General features: G+C 31.0%; 1 protein-coding gene across 1 annotated transcript in view; it reads left to right on the forward strand.

Moving 5' to 3' along the window:
- The window catches only part of Ubx (Ultrabithorax), a 256724-nt gene extending 234387 nt beyond the window's left edge, over positions 1-22337 (forward strand). Inside the window, exon 2 of the mRNA XM_088257484.1 lies at positions 21840-22337. Within this exon, the coding sequence (XP_088113610.1) occupies positions 21840-22135 (296 nt within the window). The 3' untranslated portion in view covers positions 22136-22337. The remainder of the gene's footprint in view (positions 1-21839) is intronic.
- The last annotated feature ends 5553 nt before the right edge of the window (positions 22338-27890 follow it).

The raw sequence follows: 27890 nt of genomic DNA on the forward strand, positions 1-27890 counted from the left end.
CCCACTAAGTATTTCTGAAACTCGAATGTCTAGATTCCAAGTCTGATGAGTGTGACCGAAGAAGTATTAAATTGTGAAGATCCCGATTGCGGCACTGATCGTTGGGCTTCTGGGTGGTCTTTGGGAGACGAAGACCTTGGTTTGCGTATGGACCGCTTCCTCCTACCGCTATACATGTGTAGAGTCGATATATATGCTGAGATTTTCGTAACAGAGGCAAAGGCCGACTAATCGATAACGTGAAAATGTAACTTTTGTTTTGTATTTTTTCTTGTTGTTGGTATTCATGGCGATTATCATAATTGATGTTCGTACCTACTTTTGAATTGAGTTCCCCGTCAGTTAAAAAAAATATGGTTTCAGATGCATTTTTGCATTCATCATAAGTTTGCCATAACTTTTTTTTATAAATACCAACAAATAAAAATATTCCATCCCATTTAAACCAAACGTTTTTTAGAATCTCAAGTAAAGTTATAAAAAATCCAACAGCTTTTGTAAATTAATTAATTAATATTTATTTATATTAAATATCATAATAATTTATGAATAATTCATCTTACCTCAAGGGTAGGCACTTCGTAGAACTATTTTATCACAATTGTGGAAAAGATGTAGCAAAGAAATGCTTTCTTAGTTTTTATTTTCTCTAAGATCATCTAAAATTGACTTTTTCTGTCTTCTGGTGAAAGAACAGCAAAGACACTCTTGCCAATTCATAGCGCTGTTGCGAGATGGTTAGATCACTTTATCCATGGCAGTTTTTGTATCCGATCGAATCTTGAGACGTTTTTAATCAAATTTGTTTGAAATTAACAGGTCTTTTCAATGCTCAAGGGCCATATTAAGTACGCAAATACCTATAGGTAAAATTGCCATATTAGTATGAAATATTGAGTTAATTCAAAATTACAAATTCAAAATAAAACGAACGCATTTTTACCCTTTAACTCAAAATATGTGATAAGTTGAGTCCGGAGCACGATTTTTGGTTGTGTATTGCCAAGATATCTTTCCACCTGAAGCGTGATGGAAATTGGCGAAACGTGATCACAGCTTGGGTAACGGTTTCCAATTCAGAGGTGTGGGAACGATATTTTCAAAATGAGAGACGTTGTTACGTATCGCCGACCAATCGATTTTTGAGGGTACTACTAGTGAACCACGTCCGAACCGCCATCTTTGAAAACAATTGAAAATCCTAATTCAATTTTAATGGAACATTGATCCAAGCGATACTTTTTAATGCATATCTACATAAATCTAATCTTATTTCGTTGTTCAAATTAGATGCACAAATTTAATGGAATTGGAAACTTTTTTTTGATTGATCTAAACATAATATACGGAATGGTAGGATGTAGTAAATACTTGGTCGTACATCTATTAAAATATCTTTGAATATAAAGAAGATGTTTTTTTATGTTCATGTATCGTATAAAATAAAAATAATCAATTATTACAAATGGGTACTCGTATTTGCATCTTTACATATAACTGATTGTTATACAAATATATGTAAATATCATGTATACCATGTATTTAACTACCTTTAGATGCATCTGATAAAGTTGTTATAATAACACATTTATCTACGAATGCAGAGTTAAAATTATTTTAAAAGCATTTTTAATTTTATAATAAGTACCTACTTGGTACCTCTACATGAAATTCAACAATAATTATTTTAATCTGTGGTGAATATCAAAAATATAAATAAGCGAAAATATTTAAAATTACCATAATTGAGGATTAGAAAAAAATCACAAGGTTTATACAGCGATTATATTCGCATCGTACGTAGAGATCAGCCACCTTATCTGAATTCTAAGAGGATTTTTAAATTCTAAATTGTAGTGTAATAATTCTAGTCGAGATAATAAATGCGTTCCTTATAACGAAGACATAAATAATAATTTTATTTTAAGGAAGCTGCAAAATAAATATGAACGCTCCGCCTCTGCTATTACATACAATTTATAACTAAAGTAATTAACCCTGTTTTGGTCAAATATTTTCAGGAACATTTGAAAACCCGCCGGGTTTTTTGTTTTATAAATCATGTGGGTGTAGCAAAATACAAGTTAATTTACTATTTATGATTAGCCAACGAAACTTTATCACTATTTGATTGTCAATAAAACATTCATTAGAATATACTTACAACATTTCACTTACATCCATAATGTCATTATATGATATGAGTGGGTGGGTCCTACATTAGAAAAAAGTGGTGTTCTATGATTTAGTGATAAGTTTGTGATCGACATAAAAAATTAAATATTGTATACGACCATGTAGGAAAGCGACATTTTCTCGATATCGTTTTTGGATATTTATCAAATGTGTATTCAATTTTTTTTGTGCAGTTTTCAACGTAGTATTTCAATGATTCATGACTGACTCATAATAATATTAATAAGTATTTTTGTCTCCCTGGTCTGACATTAGAAGGTTACTAGGTAGGTACTGATAATTGCCTCCGCTATTATTTACTATAAATTTTAAATTAAATTCTATCAAGTCGCTTTTCGAAGTCAGATAAATAATATTTCTAAAAATACAGTCTTATAAAAGATTCCTAGATCGATTTTTTATACTTAGCTCTTCTTCTTCTCTTTTGCTTGGTGTAGATCTTGTGGCCTGTTTTTAAGAGGGATTATCCTCATGCAATGTCGATTCCGAACTGTCGATCTATCCCTTTGGTGGTCTGCCAGGAAGTATTCTACCTTGGGGTTGGCCGTACAGTGCAATGTGGGGTCTGAATAAGTCCGTTCAATATGTATATATATATATATATATATATATATATATATATATATATATATATATATATATATATATATATATATATATATAAAAATCTGGCGGTGTCAAAAGTCTGCGTAATCGGAGGGCATGTATGACTAGATGTATGGATGTGAAGGAGGCTAGGAGTGTATGTCAGGACAGAAGAGTGTGGCGTTCCATCCTCTCTGCCTACCCCTGCGGGGAAACGGCGTGATGGTAGTAGTAGTAGTAGTATATATATATAGAACGTGATGGAAATAAGCGATAAATATGTATTCAAGTCAAATATGTTGTAGTATTGCATAATTCGAAATACAAGATACTTGTGGTTTGATTCCACGCTCTTGTCTATTTCTTACGTTACAAAACACACAAGATGTTAAAAGAACAACAATAATTAAGCAGATAGGTACTTACCCAATTGTGTAAGAGATTCGTTTGATTTTAAATTATTTAAATACAACCAAACAATTAATTTAGATAATGCAAATGGCAAGACAAGACTTATTTTTTGTTCATATTGAATATCCGTACGCGCGACCTACCGCCATTTTGGCTACGCGCCCCCAAGAACAAAGCGATATTTGTTTGTAAGCGTTATTTAGGCATCAGAATACTTTATGCCCGAGAATTTGCATTTTTATGTGGAGTCGGACAGCAAACGGGTTCCAAATTCAAAATATTTTGGGGGAAGACAGCGGCCCGTCGAGGAGGATTCTGTCGATTGAGACGTGTCGGCTCTAATATAATCTAGGTACCTACCCGACTGGGTTTTAAATTTAAATAAAGACTTTCGAGGAATATTCAAATTAACCGACGCACAAGATTACGTAATTAAGACCTTTTTTGACGCAATAAGTGGACTGTTAAAATATTCATGTTATTTTAACAGAATCTTGTTCATTTTCTCCATTTTTATTCGTTTTTTTTTTTAATTTTACAGGCGCTTCAGAGCAATCGTCGTACTTTAAAAACAGATAAAATAGAGTCTTAAAATTTGAACCCCGTTTAGGAAAAAAATGTTTGAATGTATCGAGTTTTTTTTTTAAATGTTTATGTGTATTCAATTTGGTACATAATTAAGTAAAAAAAAAATAGAGCCTAAAATTAATAAAATGAAATTTTGTACTGTCATTTTATGGTGGAACTGTATTTTATAGAACAAAATAACAACTTTGTAATTTTTTCCACATTCATGTGGAATATTATTATATAAGTGTGTTATATTAATAATTTTAATATTTTTCAAACTAACTCACTTACTCTCACACCGCTTCCCCGCAGGCATAAACAGAGAGTCTAGTCTTTGCAAAAAATCTTCGCCTCTTCCACATTTACACATACATACACGCCAAATATTTTTTTCTCCATTATTGAATGACAGCGAAGCTCCCTTTATGTAATATTTTATGAAAATAGCACCATATGGGTAAAATATATATTTTTTATAAGTTCATTAAATGTTATGAAGGAGTGAGGACATATTATTGTATTTTTTATTTCTAGTTACATATGTATATAATGAAATATATAAATATGTATCTTTGTATGCAGAAACAGTTATGGGATATATATTAAATGGTGTAGGTACAAGATGCACATCGTTTCGCATAATTACGATTTTAATCAAGATAATAACCAGCGTGTGTCACAGTGAAAATGTAGAATCAAAGTTATTACGAGATAATGTTTCCATGGGGATTAAGAAATGTAAGACGACCTAAGATTCTCAGCACATAGTTACTTTATGGTACATGCATACTAGTACGTATTCCAGTAAACACAATATGACACTTCGGTACTTGAATACGTATATGAAACACCCTGTGGAGTTTCACCCCGCGTGAGACAAATTCTCGCATCGGGACACCCTATAAACTATCGCCGAGGTACAATATTGCTAGGAACAAGAAGATGAAATACATATCTACCGTTCATAATGTAAACTATCCATGTCTCCTTCGCACTTGGAACTACATAATTTGAGATAAGCGAGATGGAAGAGTTGATAAAAATTCTGTCGTTGATTTTTCGTGAAATATAGATGTTAAATGTGTATTTATGACTTTATTTTACACATATTCTCACGAATACTTGTAAATCTTGTCTTATACTAACAACGTTTGTATAAGCATCCACGTAGATTACATCAGATTTTTCGTCTTTTAAATTTCGTAGTGTTAGAAAGAGAACGAATGATAATAAAGAATTCAATCTCTGCAAAATGCGGTAAACAAAAAAAATTTACGTTACAATTCTTGAGGTTGGTACTGCATTATTACGTTAAAAAACAATCTTTTCTAGTTGAAATGTAGTTTTCTATGCACCACTCGGAGTGATTACTGAAATATAAAAACAATTATATATGGATACATAACTCATTTTTTAAGAATAATGGTAGTTTGCAAAACATTTTTTTTCAAATGTATTAAACAGCGAAAACAAAACAGTGTAAGCCATAATATTTTAAAGTAAATACCTATCTACCTATAAACAAATTATTTCAGTATAAATTAATTTATAGTTACAATCTTTCCGTTTTATTCACATTTTATCACTTACAAGTTTTTCGGAAACAAATTATTGTACCGGGATTCACGATAAAGAAATTTTAAAAAGATGTATGACATGAACTGTTTTGTTTGATTCTAATTACTTTAAATAGTATTTTAAGAGCTGACCAAGGAATGTTATTTTATTTCATGATAAATCTGTGCCCGTTATTCCATTACTTTACCCTCCTAAATATAATTATCGTGCCCCCTTATTATGAAGATAATTCAACTCTCTCTCGCGCAAACCGCCAAAAGTATAATTTCGCTAAAATAACTAACGCAGGGGCGTCACCTAAAACATTTCGGAATATGTAATTAAGCTAAAACAATTTAATACCTAACCTTAAATTCCAATTTATTTATCCTGTGGCAACCGAGATTAATGTGACCCAATTGCATTCGAAAACAATAAAATTAGGAGACTTAGCCATGCATTCATTATTGTAGGAAACATAGACGTGATCTAACAATCGACTAGCAATTATGATAATTTTTCAACCTAAACATCTGTCACCGTCGACTGGTAAATAAATAGTCATGGTAAATAAGCTTGTCTATAAGTATCATAGATACGCAATACCAATCAATTTACCCATGGATTGTATATTCAAATCTATTTAATTATACATGTCACTTAGTATTACTTAAGTACCGTAAAACGGGGCTACTTGAACTTTGATGTGTTTTTTGAGCCCAGTACAAAAAATATTGAAATCTGTATTTGGTCTAAAATAATGAACGTATCGTGACAATAAGTGTCACCTGTCAGGGAAACTATGAATCATGTCGATACGTTCATTATTGTAGACCAAATACAGATCTATTTTTTTGTACTGGGCTCAAGTAATACATCAAAATTCAAGCATCCCCGTTCTACGGTACCGAAGACGTTTCATTACCTTTTATATATTATAAGTTAATTGAATGATTAAAATAATATTCATTTTTGATTGTTTAGATAGTGCCATTTTCGTAAAACACAACCTTAAAGGCGCTTCGCTGTGATTAAATAAAAGAAAAATATCATTCATAAAAGTATTGTACTTACAAAATATATTATGGTATAAATTGATAAATTGAATTAAAGTTTTTTACAAGGAATTAGTGGGAGAGATAAAGAAATAATATTTATGGATTTCAGAATGTGAAATATTTTGTAGCCATTCGAATCACGTAAATAGAAAACACGCAATGGTTAAATAAGTTATTAATGTAAGTATTTTCAAAAAAATCTAATTAATAGGTACATCTTAATAACTTATTTTGTGGGTAAATAATATGCCAAAAAATAGAAAATTATATTTTCTTATATTATATTTATGTATATACATATATATTCTTGCCTGCATTCATTGGAATAAGTTGCATGTTACTCTTCTTACATATAGGCAGGGCAAACATTGTTTCATCAAATTGATTTGGAAAATTAAAAAAAATATATATCCATTAAAAAGGGGCCAGAACCCTGGTCCACCACGTTACATGAAAAAAGCTCTGCATAAAGGTATTTTGTACCTACATATACGAGTAGGTACAGATGATTGATATTCGAAGAAATTTTCAGCTGCTCATTAGTCAGGACATTGACGATGTCAAGATACTACCTTCTCGGGTTCCTTTTGCAATAAAATATAATGAAGCCATAATATTTTTCTTTTTTTTCAGAAAAGGATGCATTAATTATTATTTTTAAAGAATACCGGTTCTTATTAGTAAGGACGATGAGATAATGCCTTAGATATGACAGACAGCTGTAATTCGTATCACAGGATCTTACGATGTGCAAGGATGATGATTTGTGAATTTTATGATGCGTTTTGGCATTTGATACCGGTTATTAAGTTACAAAGGACACACCCCTGAAAATAATGAGCCAAAATGAAGCGATGTTTTAAAAAAACTGATCCTACTTACAATGAAGTTATTATTTTTCAGTTTTTATTCATTTGATAATAAAGCAACCGATAAAATAAAATGATATTTACTATTTTGAACTGTGTTCTAGTTAATATCTGCAAATATAAATTGAAAAATACTTTCATTAATTTATTCGGCAGTCGCTTTGTGGTAAAATCTTTATATTTTTAATTTAAGTATCACTTAGTAAACACCATTATTTCTTACAATCTATTGAGACACTTGTTTCGATGCATTCATCATTTCAAACACCGTAATGTGTTTGAAATGGTGTTTGACAATGATGCGGAGTGCATTGAAAAACGTGTCACAATAGATTTAAAGAAATAGTGGTATTCACTAAGTAAAACCTAAATTAAAATGGAAAAATACTGATAAGCGTATTTATACTAATTTATATAAACATTTTTATGTATGGATGATTATGTTACTTATGGTAATATTTTAAGACGAAATAATAGATCAAAATTGAATAATACAAACTGTCTACTAGTGTTCTCAATAAAATATCAATTAGGTCGCCAAAATGACACACCGTGTCGAGAAAATAATTGTGTTATTTCCGCCTATAAAATATCCGACCTCGAACTAACTAATAATTGTCTATTACTCCATTCGCTATTGGCTCAGTATGAAACCAATCGATAATTCCTTTTTCGGAATATATTAAAACCACATTAACGTAACATGAGACGAAAGGCGTGAAGTTCCGTTGGTACATAGCCGTTGGAAACGCCTATAATTTGATTAATTGGTAATTCTACACGCTTGTGGTAGCTCCTTTTCATGTTGCGATGGAAAATTTCGAGTGGTTGAGTCCAGTATGTTATTTCGATGATATATAGCCCAAAATATACACGGTAGACTCTCGATTGCTTGAGATCTTTGATTTATCTATGTTTTGTAATTTAAAACTTTGATTTTAAAACCTTATAAAGGAGCCGCTACAGCAATCGTTCATCTACCAAACATTGTGTTCATTACGTTTGAAATGCATATATTCCGTAAAAAATAACACAAAGTTCATGCTTCCGTTTTCTTTGTGCGAAAACGTCATATTTGTTGTATTATTTTTAAAGGATAAAATGGATTTATTCTTTTTAACTCTAAAGAATTCATCCAATAAAAAAAAAAATTTTCATTAATTGATTTGACAGTTACTTTGTGGTAAAATCTATCAATTTTCAATTTAAATTTTATTGGTAATACCAAGCACCCTTAAATTTAAAAAATAGTGAATTTTGCCGAATAAAACTTAAATAAAAAAAAAATTTACAAAATCGGTGATGTATAAATTGGCCAATTATTTATTTATTTATTTAAGGAAATTATTTAATTTCGATTGCACCCGTTTGTTACGTATACGAGAAGATAGTCAAGGGCTAAAGAAAAAAAAACGCAACAGTAAGGATGTACAAAAATAAACTACAGTTAGAATATGTATCTAAGATGTTCATTGTTCGTATTTTTTCATACACTAGTAGCCAGTAATTAGTAGTTGACAAGCTTTCAACTAAGCTTTTAACTGTTCTAATGATATGTTATAAAAAATAACAAAGAATATATTGAAAAGTTGAAACTGTTAGGCGATTTGAGTTTCCAATATTCTTTAGTTTTTGTCAACTCTTTGACAACAACAGAGGTGAACTCAAAGTGATTTATTCGAAAGGAGTTAACGCGCTAGGAGGCTATTATCATTAGACCTAACGGGTGCCCCATAAATATTCCGGGATAATGACCAAATACCCCGGACGTAAAAACTAAATGACTGATTACGCAACCATAAAGAAGCTTTACGACTTACATCATGTGACGCAATAAAGACAGCCTTTCCCCAAACTCTCTCCCATTTCTTACGAACTCGGGTTATTATTGCCTCAATGACACCGTAAAAACACTAAAGGGTAGTAAAATTGTCTTTTCTCTCGTAGAAAAGGCATTCCCTATTGAGGAGGCTTTATTGTTTGGTGGATGCTGCCCGTTATATCGGTACCCCGCGTCTAAAATGTGCAATATGGAAGCATGTGTTGTTCAAAAACGATTTGTGGTTTTCGGAAATGGGTGTCTATAGTCTATGGATAGTTACTCGTATATTATTAAGTGCGCGCCAAATGCTTACGAGCTGTGAAATACAGAATACTGTAATATAAATAACGAATTTCGTAAAATAATAATGAAAACATCGGTAATTTACACGCCACCATTTTACTAGGAGATCTCTAAACGTATTTAAAGGTAAATATTAAACTAACTAATTATCATGTCGCTTCCCCGCAGGGATCGGCAGAGAGAATGGAACGCCACACCAATCTGTCTTTGCAAACAATCATTATTCCAATTTCTCTGACTCGTGACCAGAGTTTTTAAAATACTTGATCATGCCAAGTTTACCTCGGTCTTCCCATGCTTCTATTACCAACCACATTCATCTCATAAATTTATTTTAACGTTCTTTATTCACTCATTTGATTCACATAACAAAATAGATTTTAGGTTTTAAAATTATAGAACTTTGTAAAATAAAATATAATGAATATAAATAATTGTATTTTTCGGTGATCATGAAATTTTTATTGAGTATTTCATTTATTCGTTTTAATCAATTTTCTTTTTGACCTTCAGTTTTTATTTACTATCCATACAAAAAATTAAAAAATATAAACATTGATCTTGTTTTATTTTAAGCAATATTTAAAACTTTTAGGTTACACTTATTATTTGCAAAATTAAGCTTAACGTATTAAATTTACGAGTATAACGTAAACACGCGTTTGAATTATAAAGATATGTACGTAAAATATAAATACACATATCCATGTATCACGGAGCATTAAAAACATGTTTCTCTGTCATCCATAAGGCCTACATTTTATTCCTTAATGTGTATTTGATGTATTTTTTATTGCGAAATGAGTCGCTTATTTTTTTTATTCCACCACGAAAATGATATCCAAAGGGATGTTCAATAATACGTAAAGCAACAAAATTTGCCATAAATTTCGGTTCTTGAATCGTAACACAATTCAATATCTATAGAGTAGAATACTTTGGAATACAGTAATATTTTTTTAGTTTGTTCCTTTTTATAGTGGAATATTTTAAAATGATTAAAGAAAACACTTGTTTTTTACCACTTGAGTTTTATTATAGACTGCATGTTTCAGAAGTTAAACTTCCATCATTCAGGTCTGTATAATAACTAAAATATAAAATATAAAATTTATATTTTAGTTATTATACAGACCTGAATGATGGAAGTTAAACTTCTGAAACATGGAGTCTATAATAAAACTCAAGTGGTAAAAAACAAGTGTTTTCTTAAATCATTGTAATATGTCTCACCACAAAGTTAATGCCGAGACAATAAATGGAATATTTTAATTTTGGTATTGATATTTCAACATTTTATAACTTTTAAAATGTTTCAATAAAAATATATATTTTTATTCTTATCCTCATCCGCACCCAATGGTGCATAGGGCAATGCATCAAATTCATGTTTTATTCAGTTGATATGTACTTTACAACACAGTAAAATATTTTTTCTTAGTTCACAAATTTTTGTAGGGATTAATTTACTTTTGCAACATACTGTTTTTTTTAGTTGGAATATTTTAATTTTCCTCGCGATATTTTACGATTTTCATTAAAAAAATCTTCTCACCATCAGCCGTTTTAAATAGTGCATAGGGCTTTGCATCAAAGTGATTTAATATTATGTTAATCATTAATTTTTTATACTTAATCTTAAACGTGGTTTCCTAATCAGTTTTACACTTGGGGTTCAAATCCAGGGTAGCACCAAATAAATATTAGAGTGAAAAATCACTTATTTTTATTTCGACTCTCTCCCTGGGAATTGAACCCATGGCCTCCAGATTTTTAGAAAAACATGGTAAGCACTACACCATAGAGGCGGAAAAAGATTTTTATTTATGTGAATCAATGAGAGATCCCCATTCTCTTTTAAAATCAAATACATTTAAAGAAAAAAATTTTTGAAAACATATTTTGTTCGTTTTAAAAACAAACATAATTAACGCATGTAGATTAGTAGACCATATTTGTTCCAACTTGGGAGCACTTGGTGTTTTTTTTACGTGTAAATATTTCCCCTACAGCTATGTAAATACGTTGAAAAAAATTACACTCCCGAAACAGGAGTTTTCTACTTAACTGCCTTTCCTTACATATTTTAAGTTTAATGAATTTTTATGTGGCATTTTTGAAAAGTTACTTTCTAACTGGGAAAAATACGCCCGGCAAGTTTCAACGCCCGTTTTTAATTCTGAATTATTCTCGGAGGTGATATAAAGCGATATACGCACAAAGTAATTATGTAATAATTATTAATTATCACAATATGTTGTCCAGTATGAACCATGGTAAGACTCATATTATTTTTGTCATCTCATCAAAGATGAAGAAGAATATGGAAGTTTGGATATTTCTGCTCAATAAAAAGCTTCTTTTCATCTCACCAATAGATGTCTCTAGTGAAGTTCTAGTGATTCAAGAACAATGTTTCAAAATTGGTTCATATATATAGAACTTCCAAGAAGTTGAGTAATTTGGTTGTCAATAATGGGTAGAATTGGTATATGTTACACGTGTGTAAAGTGATAACTTAAACCACCCTATGACGGTCATCAGCCCCGTTAATGCCCAGACTTCCGTATTCTTCTTCATCTTTGATGAGATGTCAAAAAATATTATGAAAATAACTACTGTAATTGGAGATAATCCAGATTTTGTGAACAAGTATTTTGACATATTCAAAATGTTGTAGGTAAATATGGTAGGACGCAGTGTGAAAATGCCTTAGCTATTTTTATGCAAAGACCTTTATTCAAACGCAATCTTATCTTTGTCAACCGTTCGTATCTTCATTTCAAGCTAAAAACGATTTAAGCAATATGTTACATCGTAAATGCAAAATAATTTGTGAATATTTACTTCATTTAATGAGTCTATTCTACAGTATGGAATTATGGGGTGGGGTTTTAAGAGTGACGCACTATGAAAAAGTGGTCATGTTGCATTAAAATCAATAAAGAAAATAAAACTTAATGTTCCGAGTCAAACTCCCACAGAGGATATGTTCAACAAATTACATCTCATGACAGTCAAACAATTACAGGCTAAAACAATCCTTTACACATACGAGTACATGGGAGAATTATTCATACAAATTACAAGAAACCACCTCCAAACAAAATATAAATATCACCAATAACACACTGCGTATATGAAGCATACATTAAACCACAAGATCAAAAACACACCAAACAAATGCCTCGTTTGGCCAAATGAACATTGAATATTATGCACTGTTATATAACCTGCTGCCATTATCCATAAAGTCATTAAATAATGAAACTGCGCATTAAATAGCTATTCATAGTTGGATAATAGAGGTGGGTAGATTTAATATAGATCATATAGACAGAATACACAGATGATAAAGAAATCACTAATCATTTAATTTTAAGAAAAAAGTATGGTGAACTGTGCTCTCGGCACTGGAAAACCCAGTCAGGATACATAATTTTAAATTCAAAATTGTAAATATGTGTATGAAGAAAAAAAACAATGAAATGTTCTCACTTGTGTGTGCGTTTGGCATTTCTATGCTGAAATAAGTACGTTTTTTTAAACAACACAATCATTTAACAGTAGGTATCATTTCCCACAACACACTTCCATTTACTTAATAGTTTATGTTTTTAAATGCAATTTAGCTATGTAATAATTTTTTTTCTCAAACAACAATTTTTTATCATGCTCGTAACTTCAGTTTTTTTTTGAATCTGCAAGAGCAGGAAGGCGGTTATTTATTAAACAAAATGTCAATAAATTTATTCCCTTGAGCATAATGAGGCAGTGCGAGGATTGCCAAAAAGTTCATTAGCTGAAACGTTTCTGAAAAATGATTGACTCTCAAAAATTAAAATCTTTTCAGGTGTGGTAAATGGAATACTTGATGTTGAAAATAACGACTTTTTTGCTAATTGCGACGAATGATATGTGTGTGTATCCTAATAAAATCATTGAAAATGTCTCCTTTTTTACGTACGTTAATTTGTACATTTTTATCAAAATAATTCATTTTGGATAATGAGGAAATGTTTATTGAAAATTTTCAAAATATACAATACGCTACTTAAAAATTCTACATCTGATTGTTAATATTAACATCGTGCTGGCACCCATTACCTTATAAAGTGCTGGTATTAATTATTTAACATATCTACCTGAATTAATACATAATATTAATGAAAGGATACGTTAACATTAATCTTGTGTACATTATATACGACGCAGTGGTATCGACCCCGAACGCCCATTTTGAATAAATAAATTTGCAGACGCAATTTATTCCAGCTTTATTGAGACTTCCAATGTTGCCAGATGTAAATGTAATTATTGTTATATTAATTCGTTAAGGGGAACACCTTCAGGTGTTATTTTATCAATTACATATTAATACATATCAAAGTTCAATAAGATAATTGCCAGATTCCCTGGTACCTTAGTAAATTAACTTCTTTAAAAGTAAAGATTTTATAAATTTTAGTTGCATAATTCGGCAGTCATTGCAAATTTAAAATTACATTTCATTACAAATTTAATTCATCCAGCAGTCAATTTGTGGTTTTATATATCCATTTTTAATTCAAGGTATTTTACTTGGTAAATACAATTTTACTTGGTAATTACCCCTTTTACTTAAAATCTTTTGATTTAAAGAAATAGTGGTGTTTACCAAGTAAATTTTAAATTAAAAATACTTACAAATTTTCTATATGTAGGTACATATGTATATATGTATATGAATTACTGAATAAACCTACCTAAATGTTTATTAAAGTCATTTTCAGGAGAGTCCATTAATTTATACATATAATGTCAAATACATATTTTTAATAGTTCCTATTATATCAAATTTAACCTTCAAGATAGATAATATTTTCTTTATAATTGATAAATGTATCAAGTAAGTGTGAATTTATGTCTATTATTTTTGATAATATAGATCTAATTTTTAATCCTTGTTCCGTAAAAAATATATTCATATTTAAAAACCTTTAATATGAATATATCAAATCATGTAGTCCATTTAGGTATCCTGTCCGCTTAAGCAAATTATTTGAAGTATACTGAAATAAAATTAGCGATAAAAGTAACGAAAAAACTAGATTGACTCGCCCGGAGATATTTTTATTTTTCTCTCGAATTTTCATCTAAAGTATGTTTAATGGAGGCCTCTGATATTGGATTAAGCCATTAGGATTAGCCCTGGGTGCCTAATTAGCCCGCGCTAGTTCTCCCGCCATAATTTGGGGTTATAGAAAAAGAGCGGGAAGGGTTTATTTATTTGGTGCATTAGGCCAACCTTATAGATAGGAAACGAGATGGGGCCAATTTCGGACCGCTTGTTCACCCTTTTCCAAGTGGGTATGTATGAGTACGTATACTTGGAGTATTTCTTCATTATTTACTACCTTAAATACGGAACTATGAAGTTTGGACAAATAAGACTAGTAGATCAATATTTGTAATTGATGTTTCTAGATGAACATGTAATGCTATGATACTAAATTGTATGTGCTAAAGTAGGTACTAGCATATTAAAGTAATTAGTTTACTTAAAATGTGACATTCATTTAACTATAATTTTTTCTCGGTTTAGTTTATCCTTAACTAATCTTAAAATATAAACCAAAATATACGGACTTTTTCCATTAAGTATTTTTTTGAATTACCTAAAGTTCAAGTAACTCTGAATACGGCTTATGCAACACTGCTTATGATAGCTCTACTTTGACTTCATATTTATAATATTCAGTAAAATAAATAGCATGGTGTACGTTTTATGAAAGTTTCAAAAACCTAAGGGTTTATAACATAACATTCAAAGGGTTTATAACATATAATTTTTTTAATCTTAAAATCACTTCTTAAATTTCAAAACTGTAAGTATTTACTTAATATTTAGATACCCTAAAAAAATACATAAACATGATAAAAATACCACTAGGGATATTTTTCTAGACTGTTCTGTATGCTAATATTTTTTTGCAGGAAGTTCTTTGTATGTCTTATAAGATATTTATTTTTTCAAAGATATTATAATTAAATAGATAACAATACATTTAACTTGTAATTGTAAATTTGTCCATTTGACAGCCTGGAAGTGACCACAATATATCAAGCTGAGCCCCTGTTTTATATCACCGAGGTCAACTTCGTTATCTGGACTTTCGAAAAATACACCCGGAATTCAATTATCAAGAACACGCACTCTAGACCCTTGTGGTCTCATCCAACGGTCACATTGAATAGGAGATAGAAAAGATAAAAGGATACAAGTAAAAAGATACAACCTTAAATTCAGATCCTTAAAAAACTATTTTAGCTGAAGCTTAAAAAGCTACCATAAAATATTTGATTGTAGCTTTTATCCTATTTATAAAGAATTGGAATTGTATTTATTTCATTTACCCTTTTGATGTCATTTTACTAATATACTGGTCATTTCACAAAATTTAATTACATTATATAATAGTTATATCAATATTGAAAAAGTCACGATTCAATAAATCTTTGCAAGTTGCTTAAACTTGTATACCATACGAATGCATGGCTCGAAAATTTAATATCTAAATCAACACTTTAATGTCAAGGAATCAATTAACATAAATCTTTAAAGAGATTATATCTACGAAAATAATGGATATGTATTCGAAATATCCAATGATTCTATTTGCCTATGTATAATTTAACATTCTTGCGTCTAATTTTTTATACTACGTAAAAATGTCAGTTAAAAAAATGCACTTTATAAAATATAATCCTCCTTTTGATTCTCAACACATATTTTTAAAGTATCTTTTGCCAGATAAAAAAAATAAAAGCATTTTTTCCTTATAAGTTGTTTTATTTTTTATTTGAAAATTGAGCTTTTGAAATTTAACGGTGAAACGATAGATACATATATTATCTAACTGAAGACAGGTAGTTTACTAGTATTTTTTTTTGTAATTAATTATGTATAATTTGTATTTGAAGCAATAACTTTGTAATTTCCCATTTTGTAATTGAAATGTAACTTTCTTTTAAATCACTGTAAATATTTTATCATAACTTAACTTTAAAAAAGAAGTGGTTAGCTTTGAAAGTGATAGAAATGTTTATTAAGTTATAATAAAATATTTATAGTGATTTTAAAACAAAGTTATACTTCAATAATAATTACTTATGCCTTAACAAGTTATATAGGTATATCTTAATAATAAATTTGGAAACTGACAGTGTACATTTTATTAATTGAAATCAATGCAGATTTTTAATGAGAATAAAATCAAAATGAATTGCAGTCGAGATTCAAATTATGTGCGAAAATTATTTAGTGACATTTTCGTTCGTAGGGAGGTTGTAACTTAAATAAGCGATATCCCCGTGTCGGGACACTGAAAATAATGTACTCCAATAAAAAAACGAGCGGCAGAAATCCCACGAATACCTCGATGGAGGCTTAATAGGCAATTCTGCATCAGGGCCGAGGGCTGGTGCGGAGAAGTTTGTCGCCATTTTGCGGGCGGCAAGTGGTGCTTTGTGCATATGTGGAGTCCCCTAACTGCGCCCCAGAGAGCCCTATGATTCGCTTCACAATTTTCCTCCTCTCTTTAGCGTTGAAACTCAAATGAGTATGTCTACAATTTTTATTCTTTCTACTTTGTTCGCTCGTATTCTGAATACCTGCAATTTACAATTCATTGACTTTTTATTCGGTTACAAACCTTCCATATTTCTCGCGATATTTTATTTAATTTCATTTAATTATTTTACAGATTGCTTTGAATTATTTAGTTTAATTTATAATTTAAAAATTAATAAAAATTCATAATTTAAAAAGCGCCGTTTTCGTGAGAAATCTCTTCAAAGACGCGTTATAATTTACTGTAATTTTAAAATTTAAAACCACATAAGTAAACAATTGTTAAGTGTATTTTAAAACTTATTCATTTGTAAATGCAATCAAAAAGCTAAAAACATAATAATATAAAATTTTTACCATCGAAAATCTTGATTATTGACAAAAATCTGATATTAATTGTTAAATAATTATTAACAGTTCTATTTCATAGAGTTAATACCACAATTTATGCTGTTTAAATTTTTGAATATATTCGATGTCAGAACTTACGTTAATACCTATTTCAAATTACGTTTTTACATTTTTAATTTAAGTTTTACTTACTTAATACCACTTTTACAGGTAACACTTATGTCAAAAATGGATTGATTTTAACACAAAGTGACTGCCGAACCAATTAATGAAATTTAATTTGTACCACTGTAATAGGAAAAAATAATGTGAATAGAAAGGAAAGTAACATTTTATAAATGCGTAAACCACACAAGTCAGAAAGGGATTAAAGTAGTAACATACTGATTCTTAAATTTGGACTGGGTATTGGGACAAAAGTAAATTGTAAAAGATCGAAAGGAAAATACAATGCCAACGGAAAGCTAAATGAGGGGAGGGGGATGTAAATAGATGGCCGTATAAATAAGGGAAACTACATCAAGTTTGGCAAACGCGGCAGACTTGGCTCCAGCCTGAGGTTTATTGGTTGCTTGTGCAGCCGAATAGGTATACGTACCCACAATTCTATTATTTGGTACCGAGCATACGTATATACGAACATACAAACGAATTGAACGCTGTTGAAATGCGCTCCCTCAAACGAATGCGTGGAAAATCATTGTAAAACAGAATTAAAAACGAAGATATAAGAAAGTAATGTAGGGCTGAACAAGGGATATTTGAAAAGTTTAAGAAGAATTCTTCAAGGAGGTATGGACATGTGGAGCAAATGGATAACGAGAGAATGGCTGAGAAAATACATGTGGCGAATGTAAGAGGGAAAACAGGACGAGGACGACCGAAAAAGACTTGGCACGATCAGATCAATCAGAATATAAAAATCTGTTGGTATCAAAAGTCTGCGTAATCGGAGAGTTGTATGACTGGATGTATGGATGTAGAGAAAGCTAGGAGTGTTTGTCAGGACAGAAGACTGTGGCTTTTTATCTTCTCTGTCTACTCCTGCGGCTAAACAGCGTAATGGTTGTATGTAGTAGTAGTGGCAAACGAATTGATGTGAATCCATAAATTCTAAAACTACTGTATTAATGAATCTACTTTCGTATTAATTAACAGCGAATCAAAGTAATAATTTATTTGTAGGTATGTGTTGTTTAATTAAGTCAGCACATTTTAGTTCATTCGCTTTTTATTTTTATAATTAGAATCAAGTAGTAGCCTTATGAATTATTAACACATTCAATTATTTTAAAATACTAATGCTTACTTTATAATCCTTTTATTTTATTGCTATTAATCTGTCGTTTTCTCTGATTAAGATCGAGACAGCGTTATTAATTGCTCAATTCGAGCACCATTTATGTAAATTCAGCCATATTTTCATGATATATTATAATCCTTGAATGAATTGCATGAAAGATGAACACGAACCATAGTGGTAACTATAGATCCTTGCCCGCAGCAATTAAAAGTACAAGGCTTATTCAAAATACACCCTCTATGTACTATATTGTTATAAATATCTATATAATATATTTGTAACGATACTTTAGCTTTGGCGCTTTACTTTGGTATTGATCTTGGGTGAAATATCAACAAGTGCTCTCAAAATGTGGTTTATTAATTTTTTTCTTTAATGGTTTTTATTGTGCGAAACATCTACCAAAAGAAACATACAAACAAATTTTATATAATTAGGAATTTATCGTTTTCCAAAAAAAGTTTTTCCTTTATTTTCACTTTTCATATCTTCTACCAAATAATGTGATGAGACTATTTTTTTATGATTGAATACATACTTAATACTATAGATGAACACCATGTTAAGTTCACATTTATATAACACTTCATACATTAAGTATAAATGTTAGTAGATGCACTGTAATACAACTAAATTAATGAAAAAAATTTCTTCAAAAAATATGGCATAATTTTGTTTTTTTCAATTTGGGTTCCTGTGTTTTCATTAAGCACTGAAAAATTATTTTATTTGAATATTTTTACGCATTTTCTCGGAAATATATAGGTAATATATAAATTAATTTAAAAGTGTAAGATGTAGATATGTATAAGATCTGTAGATAAGAGGTGTATTGAACGTAATATTAAAATGTTCAATATTTGTCATATTAATCACTAATTTGTTTTCATGGACATTTAATACTTTGAATTTACAACTGCACCACAATACAACAATATTTTGTATGCGCATTTCGTCTTCAGAAACATTTGGAAACCATTTATAAGATCGACATAAATTCATCCCTGTATAAACACCGTCGGCCTTAAATAAGTTATACATCACGACATTATGGTTTGTTATGAACAAACCCTTTGGAAATGGATTGCAATTGTATTTGTTTTCTCTTTTGGCTTTTGTGCTTCGTTTCTGAAGCTGCGACCGCCGCCGCCGCCGCCGTCCGCTGGCGGTCGTTAGCTTTTGTATTAACGACGTTGATTACAGCAAGTGTTTCACATTCTGGTTGATTGGGTGATTTTCGTGAAATTAACTCCCCGAGGCAGTGCGCGGATTTGCATAACGCGCCTTAGACTAATTAAGCCCTCAGGTGGATAATGAGAGGCGAGGGAAGATACTTTCCTTGCATAAGTGTCCCTCATCCTCTTGCGTCGTGATTATCGGAGAAGTCCCGGGAATCAGTGTTTAAACGATCGTTAGCAACGATGTACGAATGCAATACTTTACCTCAAATTGTAGGGACCCCTACTCAACGGATCGTTCGTTTTATGGTGGTATCTATTTAAATCAATATTGCCACATTCTACTGATCGCATATATGAGCGATTATTAAAACTCATCTGCATCAAAACAATTATTAAGAAAATCCAATAAGTAATATCCAGCACTTAACAATGTATATTTTTATTGTTTATTACTTCAACTTTGTGGGAAACACGTATTTATTTATGTAATGTTTTATTTTTTTACTGTAGTTGATAAAACTCTACTGATAAAAGGTGTTTCTTAATACAATATATTCATTATTATAATTTTCTGGACACTGGATATAACTTTCGGATTATGTATAAATTTATAATATTTGATAGGTGTTCAACTTCAAACAAAGCATCCGTCATTTTATAGGATAGAAAATGAGCGTCTTAGAGCTTGTGACCCGGCATTTGACTGGCTTAAGCAATCCATTTTCATATGCATAATTATAAAATATCGTATCCTTCATCTTTATCTTAAATTCTACATCATATTTAATTGAACCACGCATTGCGCAACAGTAATAAATCTCCTTAAACTAACTAACGGCTTAATATAAAGACCTTTACAGTTTAAAAATGCATTCATACGAAAAATCTTTATCGTGTTAAAAGTAAATTAAGACATTCGAGGTTTCAAATACTTAATAAAACGTTATCATTTTTTTGAGCAGCGCGGTCAAGCCGGTTTAAACACGCTATAATAAAAAACTTAACTACACAAAAAAATTAATCAATTCGTTTATGTATTTTATTGTAGTGTGTGCATAGTAGGCGATGAATTGTAGAAACAAAAACGCGTTTGGAACCATGTGAAATATTTACAAAGTAAATATTACGGATATCTTTTTCTAATACGTAATAAAATTGACATTATCGTCTAATAAAAAATGCGTAGGAAAGTTTTTCCAGAAGTTTTTTTTTCACGATGTGAAAGGTTGTTTTATAACGTACACGTACTTAAGGACGATATAAGAATCCAAAATGTTTCCGTTTCAATGCAAAGATCATATCTTAATGTTCCATTTCGCTCTAGAATTGTTATATGTTTTCGAGTCGCCTCTTGTAATTCATTTTATCTCGGTGATATATGTCGGACATTAAGTAAGGGCATTAAGTATGTATACATAACATTAAACTTTATATTAAAGATTCACAAATACATTATTTGCAAATTATACCAAACCATAATTTTGCTGTATTGTTACTTTAATATATGAAACGTTCGAAGAACAAGTTTTTTTTCCAAATGAAAAGTTATCGATAAGGAAGATAAAAATTATCCTCTCTCAGGATTTATTTCAGAGACAGTTGCCTTGAATATTTTGAAACTCTTACTCGATTTTGTTTGTCTCCATATAATGGTGTTAAGAATTCTTATGAAACGTACATTGTAAGAAATGAATGACCAGATTAATCAGAGCCTAAAATCAGGTTGTGTCAATCAGGTGGTATGGATGTGTATGGACGTGAAGGAAGCTAGGAATGTTTCTCAGGATAGAAGAGTGTGTTTCCTTGTAAGGAAACGGCGTGATGGTAGCATTATAATAATGCATACGTTATGCAGAGATACAATCATGATCAGTCAAATCTTCACATGGCAGTTTAGAGATGAATTTGAAATACCAACAGTTACTATTCAGTATATATGTTATTGGGGGTTCTTTTGGTTTCAGTTTATGCTTGATTGCCGAATGAAGTACATTTTCCAATTGGTTTTCTTTTGCTTCCAGGAGCCAATGGCCTCAGGCGGCGAGGCAGGCAGACGTACACCCGCTACCAGACCCTGGAGCTGGAGAAGGAGTTCCACACCAACCACTACCTGACGCGCAGGCGCAGGATAGAGATGGCGCACGCGCTGTGCCTCACGGAGAGGCAGATCAAGATCTGGTTCCAGAACCGGAGGATGAAGCTGAAGAAGGAGATCCAAGCCATCAAGGAGCTCAACGAGCAGGAAAAGCAAGCGCAGGCGCAGAAGGCGGCCGCTGCGGCGGCGGCCGTGGCGGCGCAGGCCGTGCAAGACCACTAAACTGCCTCTAGGACAATATCGGTGTTTAACTCTTAAATCGCAGTTTCTCCATTCTCAGTGTGATCGTGTTCTTATGTAGACCACTTGCAAGTCCCGGTGGAGACACACGTGGCCATTTGTTTTAGTTACGTTTTTGTTATCGTCTTTGTTTTACTGTTCCATCGACTTATGTTTCGAATAAATCAATCGTACGCAATCACGAGTGAGCATTTTATTTTCTTCGTTGTAGTTAATTTTAATTATTCTTTATTGTTTTATTTAATTTAAATTATAAAAGTATGTTTACTAACGAGTGCAATGAGGAGAGAGCGAGACTCGACACCTCCCAATTATGACTTCCGAATATGTTTAGTTTAATTATTATCTTACGCATTTCTCAAGTGAATACAATCCGAAGTGAACACGAATCGAATAGTAAAATGTATAGTTTTGTACAAAATAACACTTACCAAAGAGACTTGGTCTCGTAACCTAAAATATAACTTTAAGTTAGTAGGTTATCGTTGTAAAATATTGAGCATCAAACAGTTTCGCTTCTATAGTTCTAAAAATCCACTCTGTATTAAATTATTCCGCGCATCTTGTGATAGTTCACGCAATGTTTGAAGGTGTTGTTTTGTTTTGACTGTCATCGTATTCCCGAGAATCGGATAGTTGGATACCTACAGTACCGTCGAAGAAGGTGAAGCTGACTGTTTGGACCATCTAAAGGATTACCACTTGGATCCCGAAATTCGGCCGGCCACACTTTCTTACAAAGGTAAGAACAACGCTTATTCTGACACTTATTATGCTAATTAAATTTACAGACTTAAATTGTACGAAGCACTAACAATGTTTACAGTTTTTTTTTTATATAATGCACGTTATAAAACAATATATTTTTTAATAAGTGGGTTCTATTCCCACGATGTATGTACCAGCTTACTGAAAATCTCAAACAAAATATCTCGTATCTTGTAATCTCTACACTTAAATAGCGTATTAAATCAAAACTCTACAATTTAGCACCAACCAATGTTGTTTTAAGCAGGCATTTATTCACTTCAGTTTTGTTTTCATATTAATTATGAAACGAAATGAAATCCATTTCAATTAAGATATATATTACATTAAAAGAAGGCCTTGCGTGTCATGGAGAAACCGGTAATTGTGAATACATACCTAAAGGTACGTTCCCTCCGAAGATGATCAGTTTTCAACAGTCCGTGAATGCTGTTTTGTGAACCTCTTAATTTGGTTCAAAATCTTTGGTCGGCATTGCCTTTGTCGTTTCGAAACTCTGTACCTACCCGCCTTCCAAAGAAGCTTCTCAAACAATCAAAAAATATTTTCAAAATCTTTATTCATGATTTATGCAGATAAATACTTAATAGGTAGGTGTAACTAGACGATATAATCTAAATATTTCAAACGACTGAACTTAATTGTGGTACAACTCTATTTTGCCCACAAGACCGAAGATTTGATATGAATAATAATCGATGGTAATCAAGAACTTCATTACATAAAGCAAACCAGAAAATATATAAATACAATTTTATATATCTTACATACATGAAAAATACATAGATGGGTGATGGCTGATACTGATAAACTGAGTTTAATCATTGCCGAATCTCTCATCTTCTACCTACAAATTGGTGAGTAACTAGAATAACAAAATGTAATCGAAAAGATTTAACGATAATAATGAAATAAAAGGAAATAAATTCAACGATAATTGAAACGTAGGTTGTGTTGATAAAGTCATTAAAGTAGATAAGAATGTATTCTTAAACCTAAATTATGGTTGTTATCTTAACTAAAATATTTTCATGCAATCTTTATATCAACATCGTTTTAAAATATTTGTAACCAGAATTCGAAATTGGGTAGTTATGTTAAAGGACTCCTAATTCGAGCGGTAGGTAGGTACTAAAATTAAGAAAAAAAAATAAGCTGAAGTATAATTTTATATTGAGCATGTACGAAATTCCTAAAAAGGTCCCAAACCAAAAAAAAATACGGAAATTATCCCGTAATTTTATTTAAAAATGTAAAATTAGCAAGACGGCACCGATAGCATATTGAAGAGAGGGCTTAATTATACATACACGTCGTCAGGCATATAAGTAAATATACATATTTCTTATTATGTACAGCCTCGATTCACGGGCTCAGACCTCAGGCCTGTAGATAGATATGTTATATGAACCGGAATATATTAGGTATATACGATACATCATGTGGAAGAAAACCGGTTAGCCGAAATGAATTTGGTCCGAAGCTCGGCGCAAGGCGTACTTTGTAGTAGAGACCAGAGCGAGGAATGGGTTCGTCGGATTCGTCGGATGATGCGAGAATCGGGATCCGCGTTTAATGACTTTTAGCGTTCATTAAAATGCCGGGATTAAATTAATTGGCACATCCGCGCAATGGGGTGGACCCTGTAATCAAATTGAGATACTCCGCATTCGAGTGTACCCAGAGGTGATCCTTGCGGTAGTCCGGCATTTTTACGCGAAGTTCAGCAACTGGAGATGGTATTAAAATGATTTACAACATTATCAATATCTCCTATATTAACGAATCACATAAGTATTCATAGATTCGGCATTTTAGTTGTAGAACTCCATTTTAATTCATACATACCTACCATATATTAAATTTATAAATATTAACTAATCACATTAGTATTTATAAATTTGGCGTTTAATTTGTAGAACTCTATTTTAATCGTTAATATCAAACATCGATTATTAGAGTCTACTAAATGGTATTTAATTATTATAAACACATAAAAATAAAATTTCCGAACTAATAACTACTGTTTTCAATAATAAAATACAATTTTGTAGACCCTAAAAAACAGTGTTTTTTAATGGAGTATTTAATATATGAATAACATAAGAGTAATATTATTATACTTTGCAGACGTTTTTGGATTAATAAACCTAATTTGTTAAATACGTATTTAGTTATTTCGTTTTAAATGTTAAAATTGCTGCATATTGTAAAGCGCCCTCGAAGTGATTTCTAACGAAAACGGCGTTATATAAATTACCCAATAAATAATCTCAGTTTTCATAGTAGGTATGCTCTATTTTTTTTTAATTACCCTACATCTAAGTGGCTCTGAATTCTAGATACGGCTTATGCAACACCGCTTATCATGGCCCTGCTAAGGGTAATAACAATCAACCTTATAAGTTTTATACCCTAATCCTACTCGTGAGTGGGTTTACTCTTTATGTTTAAAGTAGCTATAATTTCATGTGATTTATGAGTGAAAATTCTAGGCAAAAACACTCGCTATCTCGTTAATGGCATTATTTAAAACAATTCAATGATTTTAAGGTAACCGTGAAGTTTCATAGGTGTATGATTTTACTTGTAAGTCTAGATTAGATATGAGTTTACTATATACCTACTAGGTATAAGAGTATGCTTACTTACCTATCGCTTATGTAGGTACTTATCTATCACTAAATTTAGTTCTTATAACTTGTTAGCGTCCGGGGGTGCTCATATTATATTTCTAAAACTCGTAGACACCTATTTAAATATAAACTTTTACTTCTGGTGTTTTTTTTTTGCACTTTCTTACACCACTTTATTAGTTTTTTGCTGGGATGGTAGCGATGTGATGGTCTAGAATCATAATTTAATTCGATAGCTTCTCTAGATATAATAAAGATGCTTATTTTTTATTACTTGCTACATCAACAAGCTACCAAATTAAGCCATCCTAAATAATTATTACATATTATAAATACATCCATTAGTCAATATTTCTCGTTTGTAAACGGATAAAAATTAGCATACCGCCAATTTTAACAACTTTTTTCTAATCTTATTTTGATAATGTAACTTTTTAAATCGTTTTTTTTTTCTCTATTTTTAATTTACTGCATCTCTTTTTGATGGGTAATATGTTGTGTTTTAGTTTTAAAACTTGTATCTCGTATATTTGGGTTGATATATATAGAAACGTTTGTAAATATCTAGTGGGTGTGTTGACATCATCTTTCGAAAAATAAAACGTATGTTATGAATTATGAATCCACAATATATTACATTTTTTATACCATTAAAACTGACTAGACATCAACTTGAATCATAATGAATAAAAACACATATTTTATTGCAATGTGTTTATTTTATTCAGTCTCTATTTGCGTTTTGATAGAAATACAGAAGCCGCCTTACATTAAAATAATAATTTTGTTAATACGATATACAATTCAAAGGTAGTCTATATAGTACAAATAAATTGTTGTTCTGTTTAAAATATATTCGATAATTATATTTTTATGAGGTGTGTCTAACACAAAAAATACTTCGTTAAATATTTATTTTGAATTTAAAAATAAGTAATTTCAATAACCTTACCAAGAATCAAACTAGAGTTTTTACTAATTGCAATCAATGCAGTCAGTGCTAGTGAATCGTATTTTGATTATTGTATATGTAGTATATATGTTTGTAATTATATATGTATTTAGGTACCTACCTACTGTCCATTTATTAAAGAGCTTTTTTCCTTCTAATATACTTAATATCTAATTTATTAGCCTTATCTAAAAGTAATTGCCACACCATGTATTGATTAATTATAGCAATATCGAAAATTGAATGAAATTGGTTGTAAATTAATTTTTAAAAATGCATTCATAACTAGCGATTATATAAAACACAATATCGCGATATCCCCAATATCCGTGCTCATTCTTAAACTTGAATAGAAAATAACGCCTAGTGTGTGAAACATAAAATACAAAATGATATTGTAATTTCATTTGTGAGTTCAAGTTTCGCTTATAGTTGTGTATACAAATTCGTGAGTGTCTGTGAGCGCAATTTATAGACACGCCGGTCGCGCTGGTGATTGCATCAGAGATATGTATGGTTTATCGTTAATCATGCACGGCTTATTAAGACGTTAAATCCTGACTCGAGGATTATACAGGACTGTCGGAAAGTGCAGGGACATGAAATATCAATCCATGTCTCAGAAACTGAACTACATTTACAAAGTATACAAACATATAATATAAGTATCAAGTTGTGATTTTTTATTATATCAGACACTTCGCCCCGTAGTGTAATGATCAGCATGCTCCGCTACCATCCTGGAGGTACTGGGTTCGATTCCCAGGGGGGGGACTTTAAGTTATAGTTTTTATAGCCTATAGGTTTTATACCTACCTACGTACTTGTGAGTGGATTTTCTCTTTATGTTTAAAGTTACTCAAAGTTCATGTGTTTTATTTGTGAAAATTTGAAGCAAAATCATTCGCATTGGGACACACTCAGAATATTATAATTCCTTAATTTTTTTAGGACTACAGTTTGAAAATTTTGTTATCTAATAAATACGTAAATGTGCAATAAAATATTGGTCCTGGAAATACCAAAGCGAGTCCCAGGGGAGTAGGGAATGATAGAGCGATTGGGGCAAACTCGTAGAGCCAATAGAAAATGAGATTTTATTGGTCAGTTTTACTGCGTGTCCCTTTATGGCTGTAAAAGTCAAGTTACCGACGTCAATAGTTCAGATCTTTGTACCCAACTTACAAGCTCTACTCGTGTAGAGAAACTGTGAATGTTATAATATATTTATACATACATTTTACGATCATTTGATTGGGTAGGAATTTGGACGCGAATGGGTATATTGCTACCATAAAATAGGGCGTTCACACTTTATTATTACATCGGGCCACTCCATAAACGATGAACATTCTTTTATAAATTAATGAATAAAAATATG

Source organism: Brachycentrus maculatus, unplaced genomic scaffold, assembly GCF_059751285.1.
Source record: "Brachycentrus maculatus isolate JH-2025_06_01 unplaced genomic scaffold, ASM5975128v1 h1tg000081l, whole genome shotgun sequence".
In the NCBI taxonomy this organism is placed as follows: domain Eukaryota; kingdom Metazoa; phylum Arthropoda; class Insecta; order Trichoptera; family Brachycentridae; genus Brachycentrus; species Brachycentrus maculatus.